The sequence below is a fragment of the Rhinolophus sinicus genome, chromosome 16 (assembly GCF_057876585.1).
Source record: "Rhinolophus sinicus isolate RSI-liver-muscle chromosome 16, RSI-T2T, whole genome shotgun sequence".
Classification (NCBI taxonomy): domain Eukaryota; kingdom Metazoa; phylum Chordata; class Mammalia; order Chiroptera; family Rhinolophidae; genus Rhinolophus; species Rhinolophus sinicus.
Window position 1 is genome coordinate 77805938 of NC_142516.1, and position 22672 is coordinate 77828609.

Genomic DNA, 22672 nt, shown 5'->3' on the forward strand with positions numbered 1-22672 from the left:
GTATCTTTAGGTTTGATTTTATTATATTTAAAAAACAAAACAAAAAAAAAACCTAAGGAAGAGATTGTGTAGCCATGAGGGCTCAAGTGAGCTCTGTTGTGTGTTTTCACAGTGTGTGTTTTCTCTGCATCTCGGGGCTCATGGTGCCCCCAGGCCTGTCCTCACGGTGACCTCGCATGGCACCCCATACCTAGGTGTTCAGCATATGAACGAAGCCTGGAGGAGTCTCCTGCCTGTTTTATTGCATTAGCAAATGCAGTGGTACCTCGGTTTTCGAACGTAATCTGTTCTGGAAGACCGTTTGAGTTCTGAAACATTAAAAAACCGAGGCACGGTTTTCCATAGAAAGTAATGCACAATGGATTAATCCATTCCAGACCTTTAAAACCAACCCCTAAAACTGCAAATTCAGCATGAATTTTACTGTCTAATGATACCGTAGATCTATAAAATTTACGGCGTTCGTAAACCGAAATGTTCGTCAATGGAGATGTTCGAAAACCGAGGTACCACTGTAATTAATTCCTGATGCTTTGAAGTGGTGTTGGCAGCAGGCCACACCCATCCCTTGTCTGGGTGCAGATCACTCGGCTGACTTTGTACAGCTGGCAGCACCCAGCCACCTGTCCTCAGACCTGCAGGGTGAGCGAGGGTTGTGGACGTGAGGTGTGTGGGCCACTGGCTGGGTTGACTGCTCTGTATTACGTCATAAAGCAGATGCAGGACCCACTCCTGACATTGTGTGTGCAGCCGCTTCTCCACATGGCCTTCTGTTCTGTGCTTCACTGTGACAGATAAATATAATGGGGAGCAAATGCCAGCATACATCAGAATAGGTTTACAAAGTCGTGTTCTGGGAGAATGCAGAATCCCACGTTACCAATCCTATAATGCATGTTAAAATGTGTCACCTGATTGTAGTTTTGCTGCCAGTGAAAAACAAACCAAAAGGCAGCAACGACCACCCTTCACTTTTTATATGTAAAAGCTTACTAGTAACTAAGACCCTAGGTTGAGTTTAAATAGAAAAATTCCATTGCTTCACGAATGGAAGGGGAACTGTTATGGCCCTATTGCATTCCTTAGTGCTACAGTACCACAGGGATCGAGCTTTGTCAGCAGTGAGCAGAGACCGGTTGGTTGAGAACGCCTGTCCAGTTAAAGATGGACAGACCAGGCATTCAAGGAACCAAACAAAATCGAAAACACTACCAGAAATTAACTGAAAATTCTTAAAAGTTAAAATTCTAGCCCCAGTGTATAAAATTCACTATCATAAAATTAAGTCTTCTTTAATGTTAAACATAAATTTCTAAAGGTTTCTGAGAAATGGGACCCATGGTGTCCTGGCACCTGAGAGGTACAGGCCAGATGGGACCCTGCTAGCCACCATGGTGGTGTCCAGGGGAAGTGTCCTCCGCTCACAGTTGTTTTATTGCTTTCTCTCCATGTTGACGAAACAGCCAGACCAAATCCATTTGGAATGCCTGGGATAGTGCCGCCGTACGCTCCCCCCCAGATGCTCAACATTCCACAGACCTCTCTGCAAGCCAAACCCATGGTAAGGCCTTTCCTCCTTCCTCCCACAGCCACCCTGTCCTGCCTGAGGGACAGCTGGCCTTGACAGCTGCGTATGCATCAGATCTTAACGAACACTAAAATAATGTCTTTGGCTCTTGAATTGATATGTGAAGCAGGTGTCAGTGTTTGTTGAGTTAAAACTTAGCCGAGACCAAGCGTGCTGACAGGAGCCGGGTCCTGCAGGCAGCTGGTGCACGTGTGACCTCTGCCCTCTGCCCTCTGTTTCAGGCTCCGCAGGGGCCCAGCCCAGGCACTCCGGGTCAGGGTCCACACCCGTACAGCCTCGCTGAGCCGGCCCTTACTTTGGAAACAAGTGGAAAGAATCTGACTGAGCAGAACAACTACAGTAACATTCCTCACGAAGGAAAACATACTCCACTGTATGAACGGTCCTCCCCGATCAACCCAGCTCCGAGCGGTAGCCCCAATCATGTGGACTCAGCCTACTTTCCGGGTTCTTCTACGTCGTCATCTTCAGACAACGATGAAGGCAGTGGAGGAGCTGCAAAGTGAGTGCTGGGTTTCTTGTGTAGCTCTAGTCCCTGGGAAAGCTGGCTGACTGGCCCATAGCACCGAGTGTTGTGCTCAGAGATGCGGCTTATTGCAGGTGGGTGAGGGTGACTGCCGGGCGTGGGGCTCCTTAGACACAGAGCAGAGGGGGCTGGTCTCAGCCATTTCCACAGGGCTTCCAGGGTAAAAGTCTGTTCTGCCTGCCCGTGGCCTCAGCCGCTCCTCTGCTGGGTTAAGAGTTTTAGGAAAGTTGCTCTGTGCGACCACCAAATGTGGTAAAGCTGTCTGGTCAAGTGCTACTGACCCTAACTCTCTCTCTGATTTCTCTTGCTGTTTCCCCCCGACTGCTACCCTGGAAAGCATTTTAAGTTAGATGCCTGTGACTTTCAGGAACTCTGAATTTCCTCTCTTCCTGAGTTCAGCAACTCAAATCCCAACTCAACAGCTCATGGGACTATAATCAAAACCCTAGAAATCTGCCAGACCCAGGTTGGAGTTCTTCCAGAGAGGAGTATTTTAAACAACGTGTGTCCCTAAGTAAATGAATTTGCAAATAAATAATTTGTTAGAATCTGACCGAGGAAGTCTTAAATGCACAGTCTTCCTCTTCCTCTCATTAAATCACCATATGTGTCAAGAAACCTGATTCCAGTAAAAGAAAAGAAAAAAGGAAAAGAAAGCGTCTTTCCTTTACATCTGCATCTTCTTTTCCTGGGTTTGAACTGTAGTTCACGGGGCAGATGCCAGGGCTAGCTAGTTAGCTACATGTACCATTTCCAGTCTTCCTGCAAGTTCTTACTGGATGTGTCACTTTACACTGAAGATTTTTCTCCTCTTTTGTCCTGCTTTTCTCCCCCCATTTGTAAAATAGCCACTAATGTCTGCTGACCTCAGCCAGCAGTTACCAAGGCATTTGCTACCATCCAAGGATTGTGTGATCTCTGGAGCAAAGAAGTATAAAATGCATAGAATTATATGTGATCCTAAAATTCTAAAATGAAATGAAAACTCATAACATTCAAACTTTTAAATTAACCTTCTGGAAAGAAAATACATTTAAGATCTACTGAGTTAGAATCTCTGGGTTGGGGCTCAGAAATCTGCGTGTGTAAATGAGCACCCAGTGACTCTTCAGCGCCTGGCGGTCTGAGAACAGCTGATAGATGTCTCAGAACCCGTTCCCCTCTGGAATTGTAAGGCACCATGAGTTTTCTTTTAAAAACCAGCTCATGTCAGCAAGATCAAGGTTATCTGTTTAGTACAGGTTCACCTGAATGAGAATCATTCTTTCCAGACCTGAAACACAGGCAGAAATAAGACACGAAGCAGAAGCATGTACTCTGGCTCAGTCCTGTGTGGTGATGCGTGTGGATGCCAGCAGCGGCCTGGCGTGGGGCGGGCTCCTGGCGACCCTGTTCCCTCAGGTAGTGGTTCGTAGGTGAAGTGAGTGCCCACCTGATTTGGCACATTGCTCTGTTAGGAGGTGAATTGAACTTGAGGTGAGTAAGATTCCCTGAGAACCCCTTCCTTCCTTCTGTGGAAGGATTTGTAAAATAGCCACTAATGTCTGAATCCTTCTGTGGGAGGATTCAGCTCTTCCCTGTTCCCAAAGGTCCTGGTCAGCGTCGCCTTCCCTGGAGCTGTCATCGCTTCCAGTTACCTCTCTCACTTCTGTCACGCGCTTGTCCACAACACCCCCAGCTGGTGTTGTCACTGTTTTGCGGAAGGGTCTCTGAAAGGCGGACGCGGTGTAGGGTGCGTACGGGCATCTTGCCCTCCCCGAGATGAGAAGTGCGCGGAGCATGTCCGTAGCCGGGCGTCGAAGACTGGGTCAGGTTGTGTGGCTTAGCAGGGCCTTAATTTCCTTGAATCTGCTTCCCTATTTATTACAGCAAATGAGAGACAGAAGGGTTAAAATTGAGAGGAGGAAGGGAAGGACAAGGAAATAGAGTGCTTGTGCCTGAGACTTCGGTGTCATAAGCCAAGCAGAGTAGGACCTGGGATCGGCCTTCGTCACAGGCATCCTTTGCTTATGGCAGGATGCCAAGAGGGGCCATGGTCTTAATTTCAGGATGAGGGTTCTAGCTTGTCGGAGGAGTCGTGTGTGTCTACTTGAGACCATGCGTAGGACGGTACGTCATTCTCTTAGTTCAAAACTGTGGGAACAGTAAGTCAGGAGATGGTAACTTTTGGTTTGGACATGAATTGGCACCCCTGGACCTACAGCATGCTCTCAGGGTGGTCTTGAGGGAAAGAAGTCCATCCATTCAGCCAAGCAACACTTGAGCACTTGCTGTGTACCAATGAGCACGGGCGGAGGGCAGTACAGACAAGGGATGGTATAGGCGGTGTACAAAGAAGTGAGCAGCCTCAGTGGTGAGTGTACAGAGAAAATCCCGGACGAGAGGAACTGGAGGTGGGAGCTCTTCCAGAGAGGCGAGATTTGAGCTGTGGCAATGGGGAACAGAGCCAGACATATGCAGGGTGGAAGAAGGGGAGGCCTGACCAGCAGCAGGTCACGTGAGGTGGAGGCTGCATAGAGTCCAGTCTGACTCTGTTCCCAGTGTGATGTGGAACATCTACAACATTTGCTTAGAACGCCCTGGGGCTGGAGAGATTGTACAGTTTCTTCAGAAATGAGTTTGCTCCGAACTGGGTGTCATTGTCCTCGGGATGGACAGGTGACTGGGTGGTCGGGCCGTTTAGCTTGGAAATGACTCCAGTCGGACTCTAGCAGCTCCGGTCCTAACAGCTTCTGCAGATTGACTGTAGAAATGTTTGTAGTTGCTGTACTTACAGCTTTCTTTGACTTGTGCAACATCAGAGGAGGGGGCATGCCACCATCCCTGGGTGTGTCCCTCCCTGTCCGTCAGCCCTCATCACCCTTCCCTGTTCGATGCCCTCAGGCATTTGCATTCCCTCCGCGGTATTTCCCACAGGTTGGTAAACAATACCAGAATGTTGAGGAGTCTACAAAATGAGTGGTTTCCCCAACAGAAAATCAATGACTTTTTTTTAAAGGACAGTGCTGATGGTGATGGGACTGTTACAGAAGAGAATTATCCCCACCCCACCACAAAAAAGCTTCCTACAAATTAAAAAGATAAGTGTTTTAAATGGCAAAGAATATAAACGTGCAGTTGACAGAGGAAACACGGGTGGTCAATAAAATATGAAAGGGTGCTGTCCTTGTTCACTAAGAAAATCAAAAGAATGCAATGTAAAACATAAGATACCTTTTTTAAACCTATGGAATTGGCAGACATTTATTTTTGAAGATAAAGTTCAGTGGGGAAAATGGTAGTTGGTGGGACACGAGGTCTTGGCTCTTCTGACAGGTCCTCTGCACTGGTGGTGTCTGCACTCCCCGGAAGGTGAGCACCATTAGAGCTCAAAGGTGGGTGTGGGGTGCATGGCATCCATGTTGGCAAGAGTAGAGGTGTGTGTGCCCCAACTCCAAAGAATGTTCTGATATGAAACAAAGTCATGCTCAGGTGTCTTGTGAAACATCACTTGCTCAGATGACAGCTGGCTGTGAATGTGCCTCCTGGCTGGTCTTTGGGTTGAGACAGTAGCACCTTCACTATGTGTGTGTGGATATATACATAATGTATGTACACGTGTGTGTGTATGCTGGGCAGGCCATGTCCTGTATCTCCCCCCACCTCCCCTTTTTAAATATCTTACCCAGCATTTTACCTTCTTCAGCTGGGAGTATTCAGGTGTCTTTCCCACCACACTGCTGCAATGGACATCCTGGTTTGTTGCTGTCTTGAAGTGGACACATGTCCCTGGGGAGTTTGCAGGTATCTTTGTTGGACAAGGAGTCTAGAGCTGCAAGAGGCCCCCTGCGCACAGCTGGGGTGAGTCGGGTGTCCCCACCAGGGTTGAGATGAGCTGCGTGGGCGCCACTGGAACTGTCCCTTCACCTGCAGAATCGCAGCCTCCAGCTCTCGCTCTGAGGACTAGACCAGGCCTAGGCAGTCATTCCAGACCCATGACAGTTGTTTTGAAGCAAGTAAGAAAGGTGCTGCTTTCTAACTAAATAATTGTTTCTCCTATTCTTTTACTTAGGGTACAATCAATGTATACTTCTTGCTCTGTTCTTGGTTAAAATTTAAAAAAAAAGAAAAAAAGCGGCGTTCTTGTTTTTCTTCTCTTCCTTGCTGGCCTTTGCCAAATCTTTGTAATCCTATTTTTGTTGAATTAAGAATTATAATTGGATCCTACTGGAGGTGTTTATTTTATATTATTTTCATAGATTCATTGGCTTTTAGAATTGAGGTTGCTAATTTGAAGATTTCAGTTCTTTATCTTTTTTCTAATTACCATCTCATTCAAAGTTATAGAATTGAAACATTAGAAAACACAACATAGGAAATCCCCCATGATCCCACATCTAGAGACACAACTATTTTCAAAACATTGGTGAATATTCAAACACCTTATTTTTCACTGTACAACTAACATTGGTTTTACAATACTGGGATCTTTTCTTAGGGACAGCAACTTGCCTTTTTTCTTTTCTTCCTTTTTCATGCTTACTCTACTACGTAAGTATATATTCTGATTTACGTTTTACCTGCCCTAAGGTACCTGGTCCCAGGCTAAATACAACTGCAGGTTTTTTCTGATTGTTACACTATTGTGCCAAATAGTGACTTACATTTACATTTTCACTTTTTGACACAAGGTAAGATTTCTAACATCTCTTAAAAATGATTTTGAATTACTTGTATGTGTTGGCAAAAATTAATAATCGCTGTGCCTGTATGTGTTGTAGCCATCTGCTGATCCATGTAGGCAATTTATATCTACCTTGTCCGACTCTGAACCATCCCTGGTGGGCGGGAAAGGGGCGGCTCCAGCCAGTAGTACGGTGGGAGGCCCTGATGGTGGGTGGAGCCCTGATGGTGGGAGGAGTCCTGACGAACTTGGGAGAGAAGCCCTGGCTGACTTGCATAGGAAGTCATTCGAGACCAGTACTTTATCTTTTCCTGACTTTTTATGAAAGAGCCCAAATGTGTGGTGTTAGCTTAATTCGGAGCCTGCGGAGACTGTACCTACAAGGTGTTTGTATATATGACTTGCGACTTCCCTCGCCAGGGAGCTCAGACCTTCGCACTCTGTAGTACAGGCCACTCTGTCAGAACCTTGTTGGGATTGGGGTGAGCTGTTGAATGAGAATAGCTGTGAGTCGAGTCCCCATTCCATTCCCGAGTTGGAGAGCAGACAGAAATGAAAATGTACGCACGCTTACTGAACGTCAGGTTCACTCAGTTTGACCATACATGTGACCTTACACACACTAGATATTGTTGCTGTGGATTTGATCTTTTACTTTTCTTTCATGTTGTTTTCTTATCTTTTGGTTTTATTTGCCTTCATTCTTCCTTTCTAATTGACAAGTAAGTCAGCTGTGGTCAGCGCTTTCTTCCTTTTCTGCTCCATCAAGGTAAACCACACCCATGGCAGTGGAGACAGAAGTGAGAAGTCTCTGTGACTGGTCAGACACTTTCACTCGGCGTGAATGTATACCGGTTCATTTCCATCCTGACATCACCAGCCTGCTGTGTAGAAAAACGTGCAGGAGAGCATTCAGTGGTTAGGACAGTTTGCTCTCTTCAACCCACTTTACTGCAGAAAAAGCCCCAAGTGTCCTGGAATGAGTTGAGGCCTTGCCACACCTCTCAGAGTCCACAGCGCCCAGAGGAGTGGTGCTGGCCTTTCTCCCACCACTGTTCCTGTGTTGTGAGAGTCGTTCTTTTCTATTGATTGTCAGCCGCATTGAACGTGCCTGTGAAATCTATCCTGAGACTGGCTTTTCCTTGTAACAGCATGTGGTCACGTCTGGAATGGTGGGTCGGGGTCTGAGTCACTCACTCTTGCTGTAGCTGTGAAGGGGTTCCTTCTCTCTGAGCCTGAATTTTATCAGCAGTGACTTGTGCCTTGGGGTGTACAGGAGAATTCCACAGAGAGTTCATACAGGCTTCCTGCCCTGGCCACCCACTTCCTGTGGCCCGTGTGGGTCTCAGCAGGTCCCCCGGGCATGGCTGATGAAACATGTCTGTGTAAGTGGTTCCAAGTATGACTGAAGTGTGAGCAGTCGTGTAGAATGAACTGTATGTAGAAATATTCAGAAATCGCTAATCCATCTGTTTTTCAAGGCAAGGCATTTGTCATATTCAAAATTGTTGTTTTCTTAAGTTGTAAAGCAATATAGTTTTCCTACTGAAATATTCATATAAGTTCTGTGTGATCTTAGATGGGACAGGCTTTCTACTTGGGTAGCAAGCAGGGTCTCCCCGCTGCACTGTCCCATGTGCTTTTGTGGTTGCTCATCGACAGACTCCAGAGACCCTGGGGCAGATCAATCACGAGGGTTGTCACACCTTGGGGGCTGCAACATTAATGAGCATTCCTTGGTTGTGCTTTATGTCACATAACAGAGAAGCCAGGTTTATGCCTTCTTTGCCATAATACCTTTAGGCTACAGTTAATGTGGTTTGTCCGTGCAGTAGTGGGTACCTGCTCGATGGTGGCTATGTGTTCTTATTGTCACAGAGTTTATAATTAATTATGAAAACAGACAATAATTACAAATAGTGATGAAGTGACACAAGCCATAAAGGAAACAGCAATGAAAGTAGCAGGGATGGAGGGGTGGGGGCTGGTCAGGGAAGGCTGCACTAAGGTGACATTGCATCTAAGATGTTCAAGAAGGGGCGTCATGTATGAAAACTTGAGTCTGCCCTGAAGAGGTCGGGGTAGCAATCCAACAGAGCGTGGAGGATCATTGTAATCAGTATACCTGACAAAGAACTTGTATCCAGAACAGGTAATGACTTCCTATAAGTCTGTAAGAAGAATCATGTAGAAAATATGCAGAACGTTTGAACAGGCACACCACAGTGATGTCACCCATGGAGACAGGGGTGCTTATCTTCATCTTATCAGAGACGTGCACGTCAGACTTGCTGAGGGTCACTGCCTCCCCTTGCAGATGCTAACATGAGAATGACCGAAAGTACTAAGTGTGTCACGGGCGGGCACCTGGGCTCTCCTGCAGGGCTGGATTGGACCCTGTCGTGGGGTTCTCCCATGACGGGATGCATACAGCAAGAAGTCTGAACCAGCACTGTGAGCTAAAGCCACCAGACATGAAAAGTGTACAGTTGTATGATTCCATTTATTTGGTATTCAAAACCAGGTAAAGGCATCTTTGCTGCTGTTGTAAATCAGAATAACATTATCCTTGAGGAAGGAAGTCACTGGAGTGGACCAAGGAAGGTCTCCTGCGTGTCAGCCCTGCATCCCTGGTTGCTTCTGTGGTGTGTTCCGTTCCTGGGCGCGTATTACACTGTTCACTGTGACTAGTGCATTTTTTGTAGCCATATTATACTTAAATGTTTAAAATTACAAGTAATAGATGTCATAGCTCTTTATAAAACTTGTAAGTATCCAAGTAATTGGTTGTAAAATTTCACTGAATAAATGTCACGGACATTTTTATGAAAAGGTACATGAGCAGGTCTGTTTATACCACATCCTGCATTACTTCAGAGTTGCTAGCCTCTCCTCTCCATTTCTAGGAATACGCACTCTGGACGTGTGTGTGACAAGGTTGTTCACCCTCTGTTGCCCTATTTCACAGACTGTGGCACACTTACCACATAATGAGTTTAGTGATTCATGTCCTGACTGGTATATAATCAGTGAATAATTGACTGCGATTCACTTCCTGAACCTTTCACCCATATAGTAGCTGCTCTTTTTGATTTTAAACAGAACTACTGATCACAGCTGTTGGAATACTTCCATTTTTGGGGATGCTTCCTCCTCATCACTAGTGTTTCCTTTAGTTTTATAAAATTGTAGCCTGAAATCAATCATATGAGTAGCAAACATGGACAGAGCAGTGGTTTCTCTGCGTCCTTACTGAAGACTTGGAGCCTGGACGTGGGGTGATAGCAGCTGGGCTGCCCCCATTTCATGTGGGGGCTTCCTGGATGTCCCATCCTGCTGTCCCATCCCATGACTGGGATAGAGGAGCTGCAGAAAGGCTCTAAGACAGCACAATGTGGACACAATTCTTGGCTTAAGATGGGACAGTCTTCTAATCACTCCTTTCTGCATGGTTTTGTTTTTTTTGTTTGTTTGTTTGGGGGTTTTTGATAGTAGAGCTAAAATGTCAATTGGAAGATAGGATTAGCGGGTCTTAAAATCTCTCCAACTGTCAAGTGGATCAGTCAGGAAAGGCAAGCCAATGGAAAGCTCTGGGGGCTGGCATGCATGTGTCCGGCACTGATTGTAGGGTGTACTTTGGCTTGGTGCCTGCAGGAGAGGGATGAGTGAAGGGCGAGTGCCCGGAGATGCCTGGCTGCCTCACAGCTGTGTTGTGCTGTCTGCCGGGGGTTGCAGCACACGCATGGGGCCTGATCCCTGCTCAGGCCCCTCCAGGTTCCCTGCTTCCTCCAGGGCAATGCTTGCCCGGCACTGCAGTAAACTGTCTCTTACGTTGTGGTCTATAATGCATAAATGAATAAAGAATTCATGAAATAATACCATTCATACCACATTCACTGCATTCTGTTCTGTTCCATTTCAGTGTTTACAAAATGCTGGTTAAACCCACTAAATTGTTTTCCCAGGCTACTAATGGGTCAGACCCAGAGTTTTTAGAAAATACTGATTGAAATACCTCATTCTGGTCCTTTAGGTACTCTCTGATCTTCCCATCTCTTTTCCCCACCCTGTTTTTACTACTATGCCAAATAAAGCCATCCCCAAATAAGATTCAGTTAAGTCCCTATTGTCTGAGCTCACACACCCATCCCCTCTCCCTGGGCCTGGAAGGTGCCCTCTGCCCTGACTCCGCCTTGTACCTCACCCAAGCCTTAGCTCCCTACCATGCCCTTTCTCACGAGCAGGCTGGACGCCCTGTGCATTGTCACTTGACATGGAATACCTTACATGTATTTATAAATTATGCCTAATGTGATTCAGATAACATTTAACCTTCTACTGCCTGATAATTGCCAGTTAAATGTGATTTATTTTTTTTACCTTGTTTCTCCAAGATTACTGAGCTCCTTAAAAGCAAGGCTGCATTCGTGTCTTTTGTACCCCATGGCATTGGCACACCCTAGACCATCTTTAAGCTGAGTAGTTGGCATAGGTTAGTTGCTGGATGTTTTCTCTTCCACAATAAGTGGTTATCACCTACCCGTTTGGAGTAGGTAGAGAGTGCTCCTGTGTAGGGTTCTCTGTGGAGATAGTTTGTTGGGGGAGGTGAGATCATCAGTAAAGCACCGAGGTGTCCTTGAGTCTGTAACATGGGTCCTTGTTATCATGAGCATGTGTGAGAAGTGGTCAACACTAACAGTAATTGTGTTCATTTTTTGTTCAGCCATATCAGTGGGAACAAAATTGGCTGGGAGAAGACAGGAAGCCACTCGGAACCTCAAGCGCGGGGAGACCCAGGAGACCAAACAAAGGTAGTAGGTCTACACCTTTTAGTTTCTCAAGTTCTGGCTCTTTCAGCATGTGGTGGTAGGGATTGTTTCAAAGTAAAACATTCTCTCTCTTTTTAAGCATGTTATTATACAAGTAATATAGACATTGGCAGGGGTTGAGAAAAGGCAATCACAGACATTGGCTGGGGGAAGGGGGACCCACAGATATGGCGGGGGCAGGAGAAGGAGGGATCCCAGGGCCCTGCCATTTGCCTGCTCTCTTTGTACAGGGCAGGGTGGGGGCCCGATGGAAATCCACCCCTGTCTGCTGCCTGTATAGTCTGGTCAAGCACTTAGAGCCTTCCAGAGCTCTGCTCTTATAGGGTCTTTGTGGGGATTGAGAAAACACCTGGGATGTATACAGTAAAAATGAAAATAAACTATAATTCCATTTCCCCCTGTTTTCTGCTTCTACCTGTTAATAGTGATCTTTAGAAATATCTTTTTAACTGCAGAGCCATGTCTGTCCCCATATACGATCACTCAGATGAACAGGTCTCTGGTTGGAAGAGGCTTGTTTATGTACAAGGGCAAAATATTAGAAATCCATTTAAAACTCTGAAATACTCTCACTGTTGAATGATAATATAATCCTATAAAGCTTCGTGGATGCCTACTGTTTACAGAACACTTTCTAATTTTCAGTGGATTATGTCTATGTTCTGTAGAACGGGGAGTATAGAAATTACTTGTGAATTACCCATGAGTTATTCTTCTTAAGACCCATTTTGGCACTTTGTGTTTTAAAAGAAAATTAAGCCCTTAATTACATTGCATTGTAAAGAATACATATATTAAAAAAAAACAAAAACAAAAATATATTAGGTTGGTGCAAAAGTAATTGCAGTTTAAAAGGTTAAAAATAATTGCAAAAACCACAATTACTTTTGTACCAACCTAATGTATTCTCTAGGGTGGCACAAAATCAGGTAATAACCAATATTATTTCCAACATTTATTGTGAGAAAGAAAAAAAAAGTTTATTGTGCAAATAATAATTCCTCTTGGTAAACAATTCAGACTTTGCTAAAGTTTATAAAGAGAAAAATTCCCTTCCCTCGGTCCCACTGCCTTGAGGCTATCCATCACAGGTGGTTGTTGGGTATACACTCTCGTTCCTGTTCTTGGCAGTTAGTTGTTACAGAGTGGATATTTTTCACCTAATGCTATACCAAGCACAGATTTCTGTGTCACTATATATAGATATGACTCATTATTTTTAATGGAATTAGCTTGGGTTTTTTTGCTTTAATTTTTGATAAACTGCTTCCTGTGTGTAATTATTTGGAGCGTTATAATGACCAAAGAGAATGCCTGAGTTTGGGTTTTTGTTTATTCTTTAGATACCAGTTATGGTATCTAAAGAGCGGGCCTGAATCAGGCCTAGATTTGAGTCCTAGCCCCACAAGTTACTGGTCATGTAATCATGGGCAAATGACATGCCCTCTGCAAGCATTAGTTTCCTCATCTGTAGAGAGGACGATACCTACTTGGTGTTAGGCAGGGTAGGGTCTCCAAGGAAATTGAAAACACAGGAATTGGCTACATGGGGTTAACAGACACAGAAAGCCACTGTTAACCCCACAGGGGCCCCCAGGGAGGAGCTGCAGTCCTCCAGGTTCCCGTCCCCCAACACAAGCACATGTGGGCATCCATTCCCTCTGTCCAAGTGGGAGTGGGTCAGTGCTCCCTCGGCCTTGATGGTGAAGATGTTCATCGTGTCTCTTCTGGACAGACAGTGTGACATGAATCCATTTTCCCTCTTGCCCATTGCTCTGTAGGCAGAAGGTTCGTCCACTGCCTCTTCAGGCAGCCAGCTCGCTGAAGGAAAGGGGAGCCAGATCGGCACTGTCCAGCCAATTCCGTGCCTCCTGTCCATGCCCACCAGGAACCACATGGACATTACCACCCCACCCCTGCCCCCTGTCGCGCCCGAGGTGCTGAGAGTGGCCGAGCACCGGCACAAGAAGGGGCTGATGTACCCGTACATCTTCCACGTCCTGACGAAGGTATGCACAGTGGTCACTCCGGGGGTGCAGGGCCGCCTGCTCCTTTAGAACTGTTTTTCTATCTTACAAACTATTTGCAACAAAATTCATTTTCCTCTTTCTAAACTTTGAGAAAAAATGATAAAAATTTATGCCTGTGAATACAATAAAAAAAGAACTTGGGAGAAGTCTCATTTTCCCATTCAGTGTAGTATAAAATATTTTTTAACTTCTAATTAATGACACATCAAATTATTTTCTGACTTGTAATTTTATTCTCTTCATTTCTAATTTCAAAATTTCCTACACCACATTTGTGCCTTAATGTCAGGTTTAATTCTAATGTCACATACAGTATCTGTCCTAGAAATGACCCCTTGTGAGTGGCTGAGTGCTTTGTGTATTTTGATTTGTCATTACCTCACTGAGTGCAATTTTTGTAGCACTTAAAGCAAAAAAATGGAATATAGGATTTGTAGCATCATAGTCAGAACATGTAATTTATCTTTTTACACAGTGTCCTAATTTCATATTATTAGTCTTATTAAGTGTATGCTTAAATAGTTATACAGTGTGGCATTAACTTGTCTTGAATCTTGGTGTCTTAGATGGATCTATGTGTATTTAAATTCCCTCAATGGGTTTTAGTCCTTATGTTGGTATTTGTTATCACAGACCCACAGTTTAACAAGTTACTTTAGGGACCAGATTTCTCATGCAGAATTGCTTTATTACTGTATATTTTATATATATATATATATATATATATATATATATATATATATATATATATATATATATATATATAATAACATGTTCTCATCAGTATCTATACCACCATATATAACCAGACTCTTTTCTTTCTATTTTCTGCAATCCATATGTGGTCTGTAAAATGGCGGCAGTGAATGCACAAGTCACTCCCGTTCCACAGCACCCCCAGCTGGACTTCATCCATTAACTGACCAATAGGAACATTGCTTACTTTTATAAATGAAAAGACATGAAGAATATTTAGACCAGTACTGTTTGTTCAGCTCCTTTGATTTATTTTTAAATTGTAATTGCCTCCGAATCTCATCTGTTATTTGATATGGGTATGCATGTATGGTATCACTTTTCAGATTATGATTGTTAAGGTAAACATTTTATTTTTCAGGTTCAACATAAATTATAAGAGTAAGTGAAAAGTTAACTGTTGCTGGAAAAGGATTTTGCTAAGTTTAAAGAGACCTAGGTTTTGGGAAGATTTCACCCTTTCCCCATGGGGTTATTTGAGGTGTAAATAAAGTTCCTGGGTCCCCACTCTTTCTGCCCTGCCACGTTGGTGGGTTTGAATCAGACGGTCAGTTAGATCGGTCTAGTGCTGTAAGCTGCTTATCCTCATTACTTAACTGATTTCAAGGGTGAATAAATACTGATAAAATCACTATGCTTGAGAAAAGTAAAGCTGACGGTCTTTTCAGACTTTAAAATGCCACCTAAAGTTTTCAGTGTATTAGGGAAAAGTTTAGACTGTAAGGCCTGCTACTTCCTGTGAGATGAGCAGCTCTGGTGTCAAATTGTCCCTGAGACATTTGCAGTGAGGTGAACCTTCGTAGGAATGTAGAGAGTTACCAAAACCTCATAATGAGGGAGTAAATACTCCCTAGATGAGAACGTTAATTAATGAGTATGAAGGTGCTAAGAATAAGGAGAAAGGCCAATTTTCAAATTAAATTTGTGTGAAAGAAACAGCAAATGTAGTGAAATTATTATTAAAAGAGTATATACTATGGATAAATTTAATAGACATTAAAAGTCATAAATATATTTCTATGTTGTGAATATACATAAATAAAATTCCTTGTAGAATCTCTGGAGATGTATCTTAATGCCATAAAATATCCAAGATAAGACCACAGGATTTTTGCAGATGGTCGCAGCAGTCGTTTGTCTCCTGGCAGCATGGTCCTCTGCCACAGTGAAGCCCCTGCCATGCTGGCCTCAGACCAAAAACAGAACGGGGCTCCCTTCGTTTTCTGTCCCTAGTGGCTGTCACAACCTCTCATTCAATGAGACAAGTCTTTCGAATTGCTACACTGGGGTGGAGGCCTGATACATGCCGAAAACTACACAAATAAATAACACTGAAGAGAGTTCTCTTAGCTAGGTCATTTTGTGGTAATTTTTTATGGATAAGCTTGGTAAAGAGAATTTGACCATTTTATATTCAGGATACTTGTTTCTTGGATTTCATATAGGTCATTGAAAATTATGAATTTCATTACATATGACTCAAAATTTGCAAGTTGTCAGCATTTGCTAATCTATTTGTTGTCTGGTGTTATTTGTCTAGATTGTTTCAAAGACTTTGGGATCATATATGTGGTTTTTTTGTTGCTGTTGTTCTTGGTTCAAGATTAAAAATAAAACAATGTAGATTTTATTTTGACTCTTTGAGCATATGTTTGACTACAACCTGCTATATAAACTCTCCCTAAACATCTTCATATAGGCAAGTTGTTAAGCAGTTGATTTGGAATAGAATTGTAATGTCATTTACTGGAGATACAGTATATTTCTTTGAGTTTATTGTAAATTCAACATGAAAAATGTGCAATATTATTCTGCTTTCTTCCATGCAAAGGGTGAAATCAAAATTGCTGTTTCTATTGAAGATGAAGCCAGCAAAGACCTGCCTCCTGCCGCCCTGCTCTATAGGCCAGTTCGTCAGTATGTTTACGGAGTCCTGTTTAGCTTGGCAGAAAGCAGAAAGAAAACTGAGAGACTTGCTTTTAGAAAGAACAGACTTCCACCAGAATGTATGTACTGTAAAATCCATTGTTTGTTTTCCTCGGTACCTTGTAATCTCTTGTGCATTTTCTAAAGCATTAGAAGGATTGTGACTGAGAGCACCCTGAGTCCCCCCCGTAAAGGAGGTAGGCTGCATCTGGGCTCTTAGGAAAGGACAGCCTCGGGCTTTTTTCCTCCCTAACATCCCAGTACTGATGGTTATTCAATAAAATGATAAAACTGCAGGTTTATGCTTTAAACTGGTCTGCACATGGTCCTGGTGATCACTGCGCTGCTGTGGTTAGCACGTCCCAGGCAGGGTGACGGCAGTGTGTGTGCTCCAGAAGTCGGTGTTCCTGGGAGGTCCCACCAGCTTTCCACTTGCCACTTCTGTGTGGCCGGTGTGTTGCTGCACATAGCCCCAGTGCCAAAGGGACACGTGTAATGGTTTCCTCAGAAACCCCAGCTGGCCGATGCTGGGGTTATAGGGGGAAGTGGAAATACAGAAAGTATTGTTTGAAATGTTGGGAAATGTTGAGGTCAAAGCAGTTTTCATCGTCTAGTGGGCCAGTGTATTTTGGGAAAACTGCGCCTTTCTGTTGTAGGTAATTTTATCTACTAGTGTAGGGAATATAAAAGTCACTACTGTGTTTCCCCGAAAATAAGACCTGGCCAGACCATCGGCTCTAATGGTCTTTTGGAGCAAAAATTAATATAAGACCCAGTCTTATTTTATTATAATATAAGACCGGGTCTTATATAATATCATATAATATAAGACGGGTCTTATATTAATTTTTGCTCCAAAGACGCATTAGAGCTGATGGTCCGGCTAGGTCTTATTTTCGGGGAAACACGGTATGTATTTAGTAAGGAATATAAAAAAGTTTCCCAAAACATATAGTCTGAAATAAGAATATTATGAACCATGGAAATTGTAGATTACCATTACTTACTTTAAGATTACTTACTTATTAACTAAGGATATATAGTGACAGATCACCTGTATGGGGGTGGGTCAGTGCAGGCCTGGGAGATGGGTGAAGCTGACTAGCTCAGGGATGTGTCTGGGAGAGGACTTAACCTTTGTAACTAAACCAGAGAGATTCTAGGGATGCTAAACACTCCGATCCATAGATTTGTCTTATATTTCAGATTATCATAACAAAACTTTGATTTTGTAAGCCTTTAAAATAAAGCATCTGTCTGTCACTCCCCTTGCTTGAGGACAGCTGTAGTGAGAGTGCGCTGAGATGTTTGTGTGACTGTAGCTGGAAAAGGTGGTGCCGGACCTGCAGGCCTCCTCTGGCTGATACTCTGCTGCCTAGATCAGGCCCAGAGATGCCACGTGAACACTGAGTGTTGTCATTGGGCACTCTTTTCAGAGGCCCAGTATGTTCCTGATGTACGTATTCTCACTGCTTCCTCACACCGTGTGATTCATTTGCTCAGAAAAGAAGGACCTTTCTTAATTTTGCACAGGGTCGATCAGTTTTCCGTGCTGGCCCACCCGGGCTGCCCTGGCCTTGCAGCTATGACCCTTTGGTTCTCTGCTGGGCCTAGAATGTTGTATGCTGCAGGGTCCCCCATGTGGCCCCACTTCCTGCCATGTCCTCAGTGCATTGACACCATTTTGGGCTTTCATGGTGAAAGCTAGTCTTTTTTTTTTTTTTCTTTTTGGCTTGTGTGTTCCACAAAACGTAGTTTTTATACAATAGACTCCTTAGGAGTTTTCAGTGATCATCACAGCCTGATGACACCCTTAGGTCCCAGGATGGGACAGCACCCCTTTACAGTGTTCACAGCTTCATAGAACAGGCTGAATATGGCTGTTGTGCTCCATTCACACCCTCAGCAGTGGACAGTGTGCATCCTTTTAATCTTCCTTGTCTTTGCTCCTCCAGTTCAGGGAATTCTGTGTTGCAGGTGAGCTGGAGGCACTCTGAGGAATTAAGAGTCTTGGTCTCTTCTGTCCTGCTGCAGGTCTGCAGTTTTAAAACACTGTGGAATTCATAGTTGGCAATGTGCAGCACAGTCACTCCTCGTCAGTTATTGTACCTCGTGGTGCAGGTGGTGCTAGCCTGGGAGAGGCTGTCCTGTTAGCAGACAGTAGGGGAAGCAAGGACAGTGGAGGGTATTTAAGTGGACCAGCATCCTCTGAGTGTAAGCAAGAGAGAGGCGCATTGTGGTGAAGAGCTGTGTGTAGACCACGTGGCAGGGCCCAACACTGTCTCGCAGAAGTGCCAGGGCCGGCTTGCCTGTAGTAGGCCAGCTCTAACTGGGGCTAGAGGCTGTGGTGATGGGGTGATTAAAGAAGAAGGGAGAAGAGTGATACGGTTGGGATGACTCAGACGGGCTCTGTGAGGCTTCTGGATGGGGTGGGGGAGGCACAAGGGGATACAAAGAAAAGGAGGAGGAAGGCGCACCAGCATTCCTTGTCAGACATGGCTGAGGTGATGGGAGAAGGCCTGAGCTTCAGGGAGAACTCTGCAGGCATCCTTTCCCCGTGCTTCCACTCCCCTCCCCACTCCTCTGACTTCTTTTTCAGGGCCAGAGATGGAGTTATTTGTTATTGTGTTACTTTTGGCCCATGGGAAGTATTGAGTAGGGAGAGGAAGGTGAATTTATCAGAGAGAAGAGAGATCCAGAGGAGTGATGTTAGGGTTAAGGTGGGGGGCGCATAGGGTCTGTGTTCAGGCCACGTTTCTTGGTGACAGCAAGAACCGGAATGAAGATAATGTCATGGTTTGCTTTGGAAAAGGGAGCCACATGTTACTAAGGAAAAGGGCCTGGACTTAGGGGTGACACTGGAGTGGGGTGCTCGCCCACCATGGAGGAGGGCCAAGGCTATGAGTGGCCAAGTATAGTTAAACGTTTAATACTTCTTAAACGGTAAGTACGGTCTGTGTCTGTTAACTGCTGTTTGTCTCTCTCTTAGAGGAGTATCTAGCCGGCACAAAAACAGTAAATGAATAACTGATGTAGATAACTTGGCTTGCTGGAATAGAGACCCGGAGACTCAAAGTGTGGGTGTGGGGGAGTGTGCATAGTTACTGAGGTTCTTTGAAAGGTCAGTGCTGAACATGTTGCAGTCTTTTCTGCTCAGGTGACTTACGAACATGGGGTTTGACTTTTCTGTAGGCACAGGGGAGCCATTGTATAAGAGCGGTATTTCTGTTTAGGAAGATGGGGTGGTTACGGACTGTGGCTGAACCGAAGCAAAGACAAAACCTTGAAATGGGAAAGACGATGGTTCAGATGCCCACTGCCTAGAAAAGCTGAATTAGCCCCTGGAACTTAAATGTTATCTGGAGAAATGTATTATTAAAATGCTGTTACAAATAAAAATGTACCTCTGGATAGAAAGATGTGTAAATTTGACCTCTCAGTTTACAGATTGAGAGGCCCTAGTTAGCTCTCTAATTTTGGTGGGTGAGATTTACATAAGTGGCTTTAGAATCTTGGTCTTTTGGGGAAGCTGATAAAATTGAACTTGTTTCATGCATTGGTTACGTTTGTCATGGGAAAACCGCTGTGGAAAAGGTTTGTATGTAATAATCCACGTCTGCTGATAATCTCACTGACTGAAACACCAGGTCTCCGTAGGGTTGAATTTTGTCTCAGATTATTCTGTGATTGTTGAGCTTGAATGCTGTCAACTTGCTCAGACCAAACCTGTGTGAGAAATCAGCATGTGCACCGAGCGACTTTACATGCTTGTTGGCAATGCACTAGGATTACTTCCTAGGACCCTTCATTAGATTCTGTCTGGCTCTGAGCACTGACTGATGATGCCATGGGTTTAGGTGTCCATGCCTGGAACATATAAGTAACTACACATTTTATATTCTTAGGAGAAAATGCTGTAGCTTCTTGACACACTGCATGAGATGGGAAAATGGCAGTTTCTGGTCATGCTAAAAAGAGGCTGACCGTAAACGGTTTGGTTTCTCAGGAATTCTTGGCTGACAAGATTTCAAAGATGAGTCTGTTGAAATCTTCTTTTACCTACGATTGTGCTTAGAGTACATGCAGATGAAATGAAATCAGTGGCACATTGCAGGAGACTCACAAACCACGTGAAAGTACCCCGTGAGGGCCTCGGGAGAGGCTTGTTCCTCAGATGTCTGCTGGCTTTGCCGTCCACTTAGTTGGTCTGGTAACCAGAACCACACTACATGGCTCCCAGTAAAGCCACCCCCTCAAGTGGGTGATGAATGTGAGGGTGTTGATCTAACACGGCTTCGGAATGCTACCGTGTTTCCCTGAAAATAAGACCTAGCCGGACAGTCAGCTCTAATGTGTCTTTTGGAGCAAAAATTATAATATAAGACCCGGTCTTATATTATAGTAAAATAAGACCGGGTCTTATATTAATTTCAGCTCCAAAAGACGCACTAGAGCTGACTGTCCGGCTAGGTCTTATTTTCGGGGAAACACGGTATGTGTGCAGATGCGTATTCCTGGTGTGGTCCCTGTGACAATCAGGAGTTTCCCAAGAGGGTTTTGTTGTCAGAGAGAACTATTGAAGTCTGAAGGCTTGTGTAAAAGTATTTCACTCTCACTAGATTTAAGACATGTATCCGTTTGGAAATCTAGTCTTTTGATTAAGGCATATGATAAATTGACCATTATCTGCAATGAATTTTTGTATGATTTACAAGTTCCAATTTTAAAGTCATTATTTGGTTAAAGTAGGATATCTACAATCAGGTCCTTAAGTTAATTACAGCCTATGAAAGTCATACTGAATGACATACTGGCAGTTTATTTTCTATTGTTCTCTGTCTCTCCCTAGGTTTTATGATTTTGCTTGTAAGAAATACTTGAAAATACTTGTTTATGATGGCAATATGCTACTGAAGTCACTGTTATAGAGTCTCACATCCCACCACTGGGGCCAGCAGAAAACTATTGACCCTGAACAAGCGGGTTCTCCCAGATGTGCTGGGTGGTGGCAGCAGCGGCTTCTGTTGGGGGACGTGGGACCAGGTTGCTGTCTATGTAGCTGCTAGAATAAAGGCTGGACTTGGAGACAGGCACCTGGGTCTCAGCCAGCCCTGGCCTGGAGGCCCTCGCGTGTGAAATCCAGATGTACTCCTGCCCTGGAGGCAGTTCTGGCCTTTGCTTCCCTGGGCACTGGGGTTCCCTGTGTGCTCCCCATGGGTAAATGGGAGAAGCCAGAAGAAGGCTGCGGTTCTAAAAAGACAGCAGGACAATGAGTTGCCTCAGCTATAAAAATTCAGGGAGTAAAACTCAGTGATTTGCACATCATCCACTTAATAAAATTGACCTCTTTGTTTTCTATAACAAGACTGTCCAATACCTCAAAATTTAGTAAGTAAAAGAAACAGGCTTATAGAAAGTAGATTTTTCCTGGTCCAGTTTCCTTTAGCAATTTTGTTTGTGCCAAATAATTGTGACTACTATGAAAAGCAAATTTATTCACTGTGTATTATCTTCTATTATAAAACAGAGTAACATGACCAGTATTAGTGTTCTGTTTTAATATAAATGAAAATTGGTTATCATAAACATTTTCCCTATGACTATATATTAATCTGAATTTCTTTATTCTACAGAGCTTTCCAGGAGTAGCATTAGCAACTGCCTCTTCCTCCCAGAACTTGGGGCAGTCAAGCTCAGAGCTGTAGGAAGGCAGCCTGGCTCCAAGGGCACTCTTGGATTAATGTTTACGTCATAGTCCTTGAACTTCTGAGTTCATAATATACTAGGAATGACATTGCTGAGGAAATTGAAGAGTAGAATAGCATTTCCTATGTGTCTAAAACACTCTTTTTCTGAGTACCTGTGGCCTACTGAATATGTATATTTTTGTGGACAGAGGGCTACCCCCAGCTTCAGATATGAAAGATGTAAGGGAAAAATTTACAGCCTTTTACCTCTGAGAGTCATGGAGAGTGTGCGTGCAGATGTGTTTGCATGAGGACATGGAGAGCCAGCTGGCCCCTGCCTACTCACAGGCTGCTCAGAAGTTAACTGGCAGTTTTCCCAGTAGGAGGAAAGAGCAGCCATCATTGCACCCATATTTCTGTGTCTGCCCTGATATGAAGGAACTGGAGTTTTGTTTTTATTTCTTTGTGGGTTTTTTTCCCCCCATAACCCCTGGGAAGCTCAGCAAGTAATAGAATAGCTCCTCCCCAAATACACACACACACCCATGTGTGCATGCACGCACAGACACAGCTATGTGTGCACACACAGACAACTCCTAGTTGGCCGCAGTCTTGGAGGTCATCCGTCTCCATCCCTTTCCTCACCTGTCACCACATTGCGTGCGTG

The 22672-nt window shown here is 44.2% G+C and overlaps 1 protein-coding gene across 2 annotated transcripts in view; it reads left to right on the forward strand.

Annotated features, from left to right (window-relative positions):
• The window catches only part of LOC109434748 (constitutive coactivator of PPAR-gamma-like protein 1), a 101431-nt gene that overhangs the window by 49182 nt on the left and 29577 nt on the right, over positions 1 to 22672 (forward strand). For both annotated transcript variants that reach the window (XM_019711969.3, XM_019711967.3), the window contains exons 6-10: positions 1464 to 1561; positions 1810 to 2090; positions 11501 to 11588; positions 13388 to 13615; positions 16224 to 16398. In XM_019711969.3, the coding sequence (XP_019567528.1) occupies positions 1464 to 1561; positions 1810 to 2090; positions 11501 to 11588; positions 13388 to 13615; positions 16224 to 16398 (870 nt within the window). The remainder of the gene's footprint in view (positions 1 to 1463; positions 1562 to 1809; positions 2091 to 11500; positions 11589 to 13387; positions 13616 to 16223; positions 16399 to 22672) is intronic.